General features: G+C 44.2%; 3 protein-coding genes across 3 annotated transcripts in view; all 3 read right to left on the reverse strand.

Moving 5' to 3' along the window:
* Window positions 1-1,020: 1,020 nt before the first annotated feature.
* On the reverse strand, window positions 1,021-2,660 carry aicda (activation-induced cytidine deaminase). Its single transcript, XM_035672710.1, has 5 exons — window positions 2,641-2,660; window positions 1,770-1,935; window positions 1,372-1,654; window positions 1,159-1,274; window positions 1,021-1,071 (listed from the first exon to the last, which is right to left on the reverse strand). Exons 1-5 carry the CDS (start codon window positions 2,658-2,660, stop codon window positions 1,021-1,023), a joined length of 636 nt encoding a protein of 211 aa, XP_035528603.1.
* A 3,058-nt stretch (window positions 2,661-5,718) lies between these two features.
* On the reverse strand, window positions 5,719-7,876 carry nat14 (N-acetyltransferase 14 (GCN5-related, putative)). The gene is made up of 4 exons (XM_035672682.1): window positions 7,717-7,876; window positions 7,004-7,173; window positions 6,602-6,907; window positions 5,719-6,498 (listed from the first exon to the last, which is right to left on the reverse strand). Exons 2-4 carry the CDS (start codon window positions 7,082-7,084, stop codon window positions 6,055-6,057), a joined length of 831 nt encoding a protein of 276 aa, XP_035528575.1. The 5' UTR covers window positions 7,085-7,173; window positions 7,717-7,876; the 3' UTR covers window positions 5,719-6,054.
* A 167-nt stretch (window positions 7,877-8,043) lies between these two features.
* znf628 (zinc finger protein 628) overlaps window positions 8,044-10,868 on the reverse strand; it is an 8,157-nt gene continuing 5,332 nt past the window's right edge. The window contains exons 8-9 of the mRNA XM_035672571.1: window positions 10,627-10,868; window positions 8,044-10,493 (exon numbers count right to left, since the gene is read on the reverse strand). Of these exons, the coding sequence (XP_035528464.1) occupies window positions 8,451-10,493; window positions 10,627-10,868 (2,285 nt within the window). The 3' untranslated portion in view covers window positions 8,044-8,450. The remainder of the gene's footprint in view (window positions 10,494-10,626) is intronic.

Genomic DNA, 10,868 nt, shown 5'->3' on the forward strand with positions numbered 1-10,868 from the left:
GATGGCAAAAACTGTTGAAAAAATTAGACATTATAATTTTAATTATTTTTTCTCGCCGCATATTTGGTGCCCCTCACTCGGTGGCGCCCTAGGCAAGCGCCTATGTCGCCTGTAGGAAGGACCGCCACTGAGGTCCAGTAACATTTAGGAGGATCTACTGGCAGAAATGGTGAATTATATTTATTGGTATGTTTTCATTAGTGTATAATCATTTTTTTCACTTTAAAATGAGCCTTCCATGTTGTCCACCATGTTGACCCACCATATTTCTACAGTAGCCCAGAGCAGACAAACCAAACACTGGCTGCAGATAGGGCCTTTAGCATTTTTTTTGCCACCATAGTTTCTCCTACACACTTTCTCATTCTCATTTTGGTCAAATACAGATGCGAGTGGTGTTCAGTTAGTTGCAATCCAAATGCCACTAAATCCTACTGGTCCTTTAAAGGTCAGTTTACTCATTATGGAGAATACTTCTGAACCAGTTTAAAGTCAAGGGAAATTACTCTCTGTCATTACACTGGCTGACTACACGTTTACACAAAGCCTACATTACCACAACATTACAAACTGGGGTGTGGAGTTTGAAAGAAGTGAGTATTTACCAGACAGGAAGGGTAACAAAAAGTTTTGTGGTTTGACTTTTATTACTTAACAAGTGCAGTAATGTATCATTGCAATACCCTGTTTAATTTGCTCTATAATAATAATAACTACAAGCTGTTAAAGTGGCTGTGTACATCTCCAGTTAGATCTACAATATATTTTAGGCTAACAATCACTGCAAGTCCATAACTTAACATCAATAACACAGGGCAACATTTCAGTGTATTTTATTTTACATTATCATATTGTTACAGAAACTACAAGCAGCAGCTACCTAATGTCACAAGCCTTGCCACAACATGAAAGCAGTTTTTTCTCAGTTTTTTCTTATTCTCAGTTTAGCGGTTGTAGTGATGGACCAACACCTACATGTATGTTTCTCTATAGACTTAATGGTAACACCAGGGGATAGTTTCACAGTCCAAGAAGCTTGAAGGCATCTCTTAAATCTTCTGTTTCACAGGGCTGAGGAGGAAAGGAAACATATGATTATTGGTTTTGATCTAATCCCTTTGGCTGAAGACAAAACACGCAGCATGGTAAAACTTCTACCTGAAGGATGCGTTCGAGTTTTCTGGCAAGGCGAACAGAGTTTCGGTGCAGCTCGTCCCAGGCCTTGAAGTTACTCTGCTTACGAGCCACAAAGGTTTGCCAGCAATAGAAGAAATCTGAAGAAACAGGAAAACAATAATCATTGTTGTTGACATCCAGAAAGCGATACTAATATATTTATTTACATATATCTCTTCAGATTTATTCCCCCACCTTTGTAAGTCATGACTGTGATCTGCACGCCTGCTTTTTTCAGCATTCTTAGGCCTTCTCTTTCACGGCTATCCTCCATGTCACAAAAGTAAAGGCGAGAGACAAAGATCCTGAGGCGAAGGTTGGGCGTCTGGCTGAGGAACTGGGACAGTCTCATGGAGCAGTTGGAGCAGGGAGACCAGGAGCAGAACCAGGTGATGGAGTAACTGAGCCTCTTCTCTCCAGTACCTCCATACCCCCACAAACCAGGGCACAAGGCTCCCAGATAGCGCAGGAACAGCAGCTATGGAGAAACAGGAGAATGGAGAAAATAAGAGGGATAAAATAATCCCTATTTTTTGTCTTTTCTCCTGAACAGACTTCTCATATGCTTCCCCATCTCGACCCGCATTACTTACCTCTACATGGCAGCCGTTGCGATTGCGGAGGTGTCCAAAGTCAAAGGTTAAGGTGTCTGGCCCCACTCGCCTCTTCACTACAAAACAGAGGTATGTCTCATGCCGGCCCCTTGCCCAGCGCATGTTCTTGTAATGGTAAATAAACTTTTTTCGGGGCAAAAGCACACTAAAACAAAGGGAAAAAAGCCTTTTATAGCTAATAACATGTGCAGACAAAACAGAATCTCTTACCTACTGAATATTTTAGAAAACATTTTTAAAGTCTATTTACAAAAGCTGCATGCTCAGAATTTATCTGTCAACATTTCATCAGTAACCAGTGTTGCTGCTTTGTGAACCAACATCTTGACGGACAGATAATCTCAGTATTATTCAGCAAACACGGTGCTTTTATGCCGGGAAAGTGTGAGACAAAAATACGGTGAGGAAACTAATTAAATGACCATTTTACCTTATTATTATTCGGATGACTCAAAACAGGAATTCAAGTTTTAATCAAATAAGTTTGCACAATAAACTAATGTAAAGCTTGTGGTTAACCAAATGCAAGTGATGGACAGTCAGAAGACAACTAACATTCACTGCTTTCTGTCACTCTCAGTTTCGCAACTTTTAGCGAAACCGGGCCAGTTGTTTATTACTCATTAATACTAAAACCTCAACTGGAAATACTCAAAGGTGGTACAGTGCCATCGTTATGGAAACAGAATTCCACTGAAGAATATCTTACAGTAGTATCAAACTATCATAATTTACTTTTAAAAAATGTAAAAAATTCAATTTTTTCCATTTAATAGTATGCATGTGAAATATATATAAATGTGTCAAACAGAAAGACAACATATAAATAGGACGTATCCATTTTGCTCACCTGTCTAGCTTTGTAATCATTTTGAAAAACGCGCTTTGCTTTATCACTCGTCAGGCGTGGGCAATCAATGAAGGTAAATGACAAAGAGTGAAAGTGTGTGTGTGTGTTAGGGGGTTAAAGGGAGGGAACTGAGAACATATACCTCTAAACATAAACATCCTGCATACAACAGAGGCAGCTTCTGGTTGGACAGAAAACATTTTAAAAGTACGTTCAGGGGCGTGATACAAAAGAGATGGATGGATTGCATTGTCTTGCTGCTAAACAATTAAAGCTATAAATTAATTACTCATTCCTTTTAATGGCATCATGTTTTCATGGGTTCTGAAAACTTTAACATTACTTCACATAATGACTGTGGTGAAACCATTCTTTTGGTGCAAGGCAATAAAGGAATCTTACTGGGGAGGCAGATTACACAACAGAGATTTTACAAACTAATCTGAGTGACCACGCATGAGAGGAGGAGTGTTTGACGTTGTTTGTAACCTTTGGAGTTACTCACAGACGTCAGTAAACTGAGCCAACTGGCTGGAACTTTCCAAACACTTAAAACTCATCCAGTCACTGGCCCCCCTCCACTTTGGTTTTCCCAGATCATAAAAACTCCCAGATAACTTCTCACCTTGATCAATAGTGGAATCGCCACTGAGTCCCTCTGGCAATTCAACTTTTCCACCTAGCTAGTCACAACACTTTTCTGGGGCCCCAAGATTTTGTGGAGCCATAGGCGTTCCCAGACCTCGGAGAGGCCCTGACACCTACTTTGTCCTCTGATCTGGGTTTTCCCAAACTGTGTCAGGCTGGGAGCAGAACTATAATCGACCTCCCTCACCCTACGTGTCTGCTAAAACGGCCGGCCAGCTGACCGACCACAGTGTGTGGATAAATCTCACTCATAAGCCTTTGAACCATCAGATGCTGTCATCCGTCCACGCCAAATCAGGATGTGTATTATTTTGCTCTCGACTTTTTCTTTGCTCTGTCTGTTTTAGCTCTGGCCCAGTCTGCTCACTCAGTGGCACTGCATGCAGGCATCCTGCTTTCCCATGACTCCCCTCACCCTCTCATGCACTCTGTGGTTTGGGGAATTCACCGTTTCCCAGGGTGGCTGTTTTTGGAGCTCATCTGTGTGTGTATGTGCGCATGTGTGTGTTAGCCATCTGTATGAGCATGTCATTAACACAGTCTATATGTTATACATCATCTGGAACAAATTTATCTAATATATCCTATGATTGTGTGGTGCCCCAAAATTTAGAGTGATTCATGTGAAAGTGTCTGCATGCTCTGAGCGACCTCACATCATATTGCATTACTCTGACGGTGCACTAAGCCTAATGTCTCTGCACATTTGATCTTGTGTGCATGTGTCTTTTCTTGACTTCAAGAGGCTGATCAAATGCCAAACTATATGTAACCACTTCCCACCCAGCTCTCTGGCTTTGACCACAGTTGACCAAGGTCATCTCACAGTCACACATGGACGCTCACATTACTACCAGCCCTCTCGTGCTCTGTCTGTCTGTCTGTGTGTGTCTGTCTGTCTGTCTGTGTGTTTGTGTGTCTGTCTGTCTGTCTGTCTGTCTGTCTGTCTGTCTGTGTGTGTGTGTGGTGGAGTTGTACAGTATGGCCAGACATGGCTGTGCATTTAACCCGTACTCAGGGGCAGCAACCGGGTGTAGGAAATGCCAAGTCATACTTTCCGAAACCCACCCGCCCACACCCTGCACACGCGCACTCAAACACTCACACAGCCATACCGTGCAGACGCACGCGACCACAGTCACAAACAGACTTTCTTTCCAGTGTGTGAACTCACATCTGTTTCCTGACAACAATAATAGCTACAGATCGGGCGGGTAGAGGCCCAACTAACAGGTGTCTGCTCTTTGACAGTCATGAAGAAACAACCTGATAATGACCAAAAAGTGTCACCAGTAAAAATACAGCTTTCACAAGGTGAAAAACGGCTGACCACACACTTACTCGTGCATGTAACAAGACAGTTATGTTACTGGGTGTCTCAGCTTTTTCATCAAAGTTAATTAAAGGACTGTGATTTTCCACTACAGCTTGCATGATTTAGCAGTAAAACATAGGCCTATATTTGTCCTCGCATCAGGTGAGATATGCCTCTTTCTCTCACACGTTAACATTGTACAAACATCCTGTGGTGTTTATCTGTGGCACGTTGATGCTATACTGACATCGTCTGAGGTTAGCAGTGTAGGTAGGTGCGCAATGCGAGCGTGAGGGCTGCTAACCATATTAAGGTTAGCCTCAGACTGGGTCTGTGTGCATTTCCCCACTTAGTCACATAAACTGTCATTCACCTGCAAACCGCACACATACTTGAGTCAGAATACCTATGCATATATTTAGTGTGCTGTTAAAATCTGCTATGAAAACTAGTTTTGAAAAACTAATTACTAAGTGGATTCATTTGTGTGATTCTAATTCACTCTTTGTAATTAATTCAGTATTTTAGGGCTGCAACTAATAGTTACTTTCATCATGAATTAATTAGCTCATTTAAAATTGCTTGATGTTTATACAGTTCAAGATTAAGTTTATAATTAAATTTTAAACAGCATTAAATCCTTACATTTGAGAGGTTGTAACAGAAAAGGTTTGTTAATTGTTTACTTAAATGTCCTGCTAATCAATGACTAAAGTAAGTGAGTTTCAGCACTGAAATATTTAGTTAATAACCAACACATACTACCATCACCAACATTAAAGACTTTCTGAAAATATAAAAAAGGAAACCAAAATGAAAGAACAAGAAAGCTGAAGCAAAGGGAGGGAGCACTGTTTTTGCAGACTCATGGACCAACATACTGTACATGAAGGAGCGCAACGACAACCAAAGAGTGCAGAAAGATAAAAGCAAATAAATTCTGCAGATTCACAAAAACCACACATACTTCCTATACACTAACTGTACATCCTCCTCCACATCTCTATCGTTTCACACACAAACAAATGCGTTCAGTCACACAGACACACACATACACTATTTACTGTGTTGAAATGTGAATGTTTTTGAGAAAAGAACCCCATAAACACATTAGGAAACACGCATTGTACATAAATATTTAATTTCATTACAAAGGATGAGACAAACAGCAGGACTCAGGCTTCATGATGTCATTTTTGAATCATCAGAAAGTATCATTCATTTAATGAAAAGGTAAAAATACACTTAAAAACAGAACGGCAACACATAAAGTAAATAAATACTGGCATAAATAACGCAAACATTCAATAAATTATGAACTTAATCGAATATCCAAACATGTTGCAGCAATGACACAATCACCTTCAGCAGAGATCCAAAGTCTTCTTCACTTTTAGCCATTTCTGGGCTCAGTGCCTCTCTTTCCTCTCCATGAGTCCATCACCACTCAGTCACAGGTCTTTGAAAAACACCTTAGTGAGGGGGTATCCCAGAAAGCCTCTCTCTGGAGTCTCCAGCTTCATCTCCTCATCGTCTTCTTCATCAGTCCCCTCCCCATATTGCCGATAGCCCAGCTTCCTGAAGAAGACCTCCCCCACCTTGGAGGGGTAGGGGACATGTGCGTACACTCTGCGAGCGCCACTCTCCCTCTCTCTCTGCTCCAGACTCTGGACAAGCAGCCGGCCCAGGCCCTCCCTGCGGTACCAGCTGCCCGTCACACACCTGCAGATCCTCCCGATGCCTGCTCGCTTCTCGCTTTCCCGGAAGATGCAGCCAATGATGTCACTATCGCAGTCCGCCACCCAGACCTGCCCCGCTGCCTGTTCCCTCTCTGGGGTGATCGTCTCTGTTGACATCTCTTTGTCCTTTTCTTTGGGTGCAATTCTGCGTCTCGGCTGAGTGAAAGATATCTGATTATTTGCCTGCAACATTCGGTAAAAGGATTAAATGAAGACTATCCAAAAAAAACGAGAATTTCCAGCAAACCAGTAGACTCACCCTTTTAGTCAGTGGTGTCTTGCCACTGATCCTACAATAGGGATTCTGCAGAGTCTCATCCTGCGTCCCTCTGTAGCTGCTTCCCACGTAGTCCCAGGAGGGTCGGCTGCTGCCCAGAACCCCTGTGGACCGCGGCATGGTGATCTTGAGAAAGACAATTAGCAGGAAGACAGGAATAGCAAGAGCCAGGATAAAGGAATGGACGAGGCAGCGCAGGATTGAGGAGAAAACAGCCAGGATGAAGAGGCAGAGCGGACGAGTGAGGATGTGCAGGATGAGACGGTTTTCTGTTCCCTCACAGCCCTCCTGGAGAGACATTGATACAAGTTGTTTTGTTTTTTTAAATCGGCACAAGGACAAGAGTAAATTCTCGTGTCTAAAACATAATTATATTGAACAAACCTTGATGAGGGCTTTGACCGCCTCTATGTCGTCCTCCTTCATCCTCCTCATCACCACCTGATCCAGCTCCAGCCTCACCATGTTTAGGCGTTATGCTCTTACAGCAGGATTGCTGGGCCACAGTTTCTACACACAGCCTATCCACCATCCACACTGTGTGCACAGGGACCCTACAAAAACACATGTAAGGAAGAGTACATGGACAGAAGGTTGTCATTTGGGGGGGGGTAAAAGAGGTGACAGTGAAATGCATCTTTGGGGTGTTTGACACTAAATCATGCAGATGAGTCGTACTGCTGTAGACTGTCTGACAGGTTTAGTGCTGTATTGCGTTATCTATACTATGACAGACACGTTGTTGTTATTGCAATGGGTCATTGTATTTCCAGCTTTCATATTGTGCAATATAGACTTCGCCTACAAGTGAGCCAGTAGTTGCAATGTAACATCTCTCCCACGCTGGCTCCAAACAACAAAGACAGATGGGGATTATAGAGGATTTGTTGCATGCATGTGTCACCATCACTCTGTGCTTGTATCATGCACACCGGTCTAGCTTTCCTCTGCACGTCTAACAGTGATCTTCAAAGGTACAGTCGAAAGCGAGAGGACCTTATTCAACCCCTTATATGGTGATTACGAAGTGCTGCCGTCTGTCCTGACACATTTAGACCCCCTTGCTCCTGCTCCTTCCCCCCCATGTTTCCGCTTACCTTGTGCAGCACGCAGCTCAGATTAAACAGAAAACTGCAGACACACACTGTATGTATCTTTCAGTTTGATGTGAAGTCCGTGTAGGTTTTGGCTCGTTTGATTTAATGACCACAGAGTCGTTTCTTGCGGAGAGGAGGAATTCTGGAAACAAACGTACTCTGTCTCACGTCCCGTTGCACGTTGTCAATGTTTCCATCTACGCCATTTGCGTATGTGCGACCCGCACTGCGCAAAGGCTGCGCACGACGCTACGTGAATTGCAAACGCAACGTAACAGCAAGCGGCGCTGCAAACGCTGTGACCTTTGAATGTTTTTAAAGTTTTTTTTAAAAATAAAAAGACTACAAGAAAAAAAAAAGGTAAATGATGAAAGGTATTAACAGATTTATTATTAATTAGCTAACTTTACTATTTACTTTTAACATTGTGAAGAAAGTGGGCCATGTACAACATTTATTCACAAAAACATATTTACTTAATAAACAAACTGCCAATGACAGTATCATTTAAACTCATATATTTAGGAATAGTCCGAGGTCCATGTACAGCCTATTTGAATGTATAACATTTCTAGTATGTGGCACCATGGGATTACAACACATTACTCATCTAACTGCATGTTCTCCCTCGGGAGAACTCAAACTGACTAAAGTGCTAACACACACTGAGCCCACAAATAGTGAGGCGTCCACTCACACGCACGCTTTCTTCTTCTTTAACATGCACACTGTTTTTAGTTAGAGAACTGCATCTCTTTATTAGGTATGGGTCCGTTTCTTATTGTGTCTTCAGCTGTTGTCTGCGCCTCCGTGTTTTCTGTGGAGTTGTGTTCCTTTACAGACTTTTCCTTCGCCTCTGCCGTTACACTCTCATACTTCACTTCACTACTTTGTGAGATCTCCCCATCTCCTCCTCTCTCCATTCTTCCTTCCCTTAAGCTACTGGTGCTAACCTCAATTATGACAATTTCCTCTCCACTTTCCAGCTGAAATATATTTTCCATGGCTCCCCCGCCCTCAGTAACCCTACCACTTGCTGCATTGCAACCTGCCCCTTCTTCTCCCAGTATTCCCCCTTCTCCTTCTATCAGGGCTATCATCTGCATTCCCTCCTCAGTTTCCTGCTCCATCTTGGCCTCACCCCCAAGTTCAAACACCACCTCCTGCCCATCGAGTGGCACCAAACTTTGGGTAGGTGTGCAGGAAAGCTGCAGGTTGGTTTCTTGCCCTTGGCTGAAGGTAGCACTGGATGGGCCACCGTCCTGTGCCTCAGTGTGGAAATGGAGGACAAAAGACTCTCCCTGGCTGCCTTCCTCTCCTGTCTGTCTCTCTCCCTGCTCTTTCCCACCCCATTCACGCAGAAGTGACATCATCCCTCCCTTATCGCCCCCCTTTTCCCCTTCACCTTGCCCATTTGTCTTGAACTGCAACACAAGCGATTTTCCCTCCCCACCCATTCCTCCGTCCCCTGCCTCATCTGAAGCATCCCCTTCAAACTGTAACACGTATGACTCCCCACCCTCCTCGATATTCATTCCTTCTTTTGCCCGTCCTTCATTATCAAAACATAATACAAACTGTTTCCCTGTCATGGTTTCCCCTGTCCTTATTTGCCCCACAGTGGTATGAGAGTTCCTTTCAGGGACAGGAGTACAAACTGATGCAGTGGCTACTGTTGTGGCTGGTGTAACCATGGTACCAGTTGATGAGGGTCCTGAGTTCACCACTGTGGGGGCTAAAGTGGTGGAAGATGAAAGAATTGGGACAGTAGTGCAAGATGTTGACAGGGGAAAGTTGGACACTGTGGATACAGATGATGGTGATGACACTGTGATAGTGTTAGCAGCAGTAATAGTCTGTGTGACGCAGGTCACATTACAGTTTGTCACTGACAGAGCTCCACCTACAGTCTGACTGACAGGAGCTGTTGCAGATTTCTGAAGAGTGGCTTTTGGTTTGCGTCCCCGTCTGCCCCGTGCTGTCCGTGTGCTTTTCCCTAATATGGGCTTGGTCAGCAGGGAGTTGGCAGAGAGAGTGTGTGTTGGCGTGGCAACAGGAGTGTGTGCATTGTTATTATTGTTGGTGATTATGATCCTGGTCTGCTGTTGTTGCTGTGATATGGTCGGAAACTGGGGCATCTGAGTCTGTGTTTGGTTTAGGACGGGCTGGAGTGCTTGGATGGTCTGAAGCACAGGGAGGGTCTGAGGCTCCGGAGCTGGTGGAGGGTTGTTCCCCGTGGGGACGAGAATCAAGCTGGACTGGCTGCCATTGTTGGAGGGGCACTGTAGAAGGAAGAAGTTTTGGGGCTGGGACGGACGTGGCGGTGGTGGAGGAGGTGGAGGGGCAGGTGTAGGGGATGACAGAGGAATGAGCTGCAGGCCGCTGGCTGTCTGAATCATAAAGTAGTTCTGGGAGCTGTTTGGGGGGATATTAAGTGCTGGCTGGGACACAATCAGGCTGCCATGGTTTCCTGAGGTTTCCAGGGTAATGGGGTTGAGCAGAGTTGTGGTAGTTGTTACTCCTCCAACACTGGCTTTTACAGCCACTCCATCTTTACCTCCACCACCAGGGCAGGCCAGGGGAACACTACTGCCGTGCGTACGTATGTGCCTCTGCAAGTAGGAGTGCATGACAAATTCTTTAGAGCAGTATGGGCATTTGAAGTCCTTGCTTGAGGAGTGTGTGCGAAGGTGGAGCTGGAGGTTGGAGGAGTGTGTAAAGCTTTTATTGCAGTGTGTACACTGAAAGGGTCTCTCACCAGAATGGGTGCGTTCATGCTGCTCACAGAAAAAAACAAAAAGAGGGAACAGAAATTAAAAAAACAGTTTATAACATATAACAAGACAGATCAATTCCATACAAACAGCAAAAAAATGAGTTCATAGCTGAATCTGTACAGGTTGTACTGACCTGTTTGAGGTTTGACGTCTGCGAGAAAGACTTTGAGCAGATGGAGCAGGTATGAGGCCGCAGTCCAGAGTGCATCTGACTGTGTCTACGCAGGCAACTGGTGTTCTTGAAGGACTTTCCACACTCTTTACACACATAGGGCCTCTCGCCTGTGTGCTGCCGCAAGTGGTACTGGTAGTGAGAGCTCCATTTAAAAGTGAGAGGGCAGTGGGGGCACTGGAACGCCCGAACACCTGTGTGTA

The sequence above is a fragment of the Morone saxatilis genome, unplaced genomic scaffold (assembly GCF_004916995.1).
Source record: "Morone saxatilis isolate NCDOM2014 unplaced genomic scaffold, NCSU_SB_2.0 Contig24, whole genome shotgun sequence".
In the NCBI taxonomy this organism is placed as follows: domain Eukaryota; kingdom Metazoa; phylum Chordata; class Actinopteri; family Moronidae; genus Morone; species Morone saxatilis.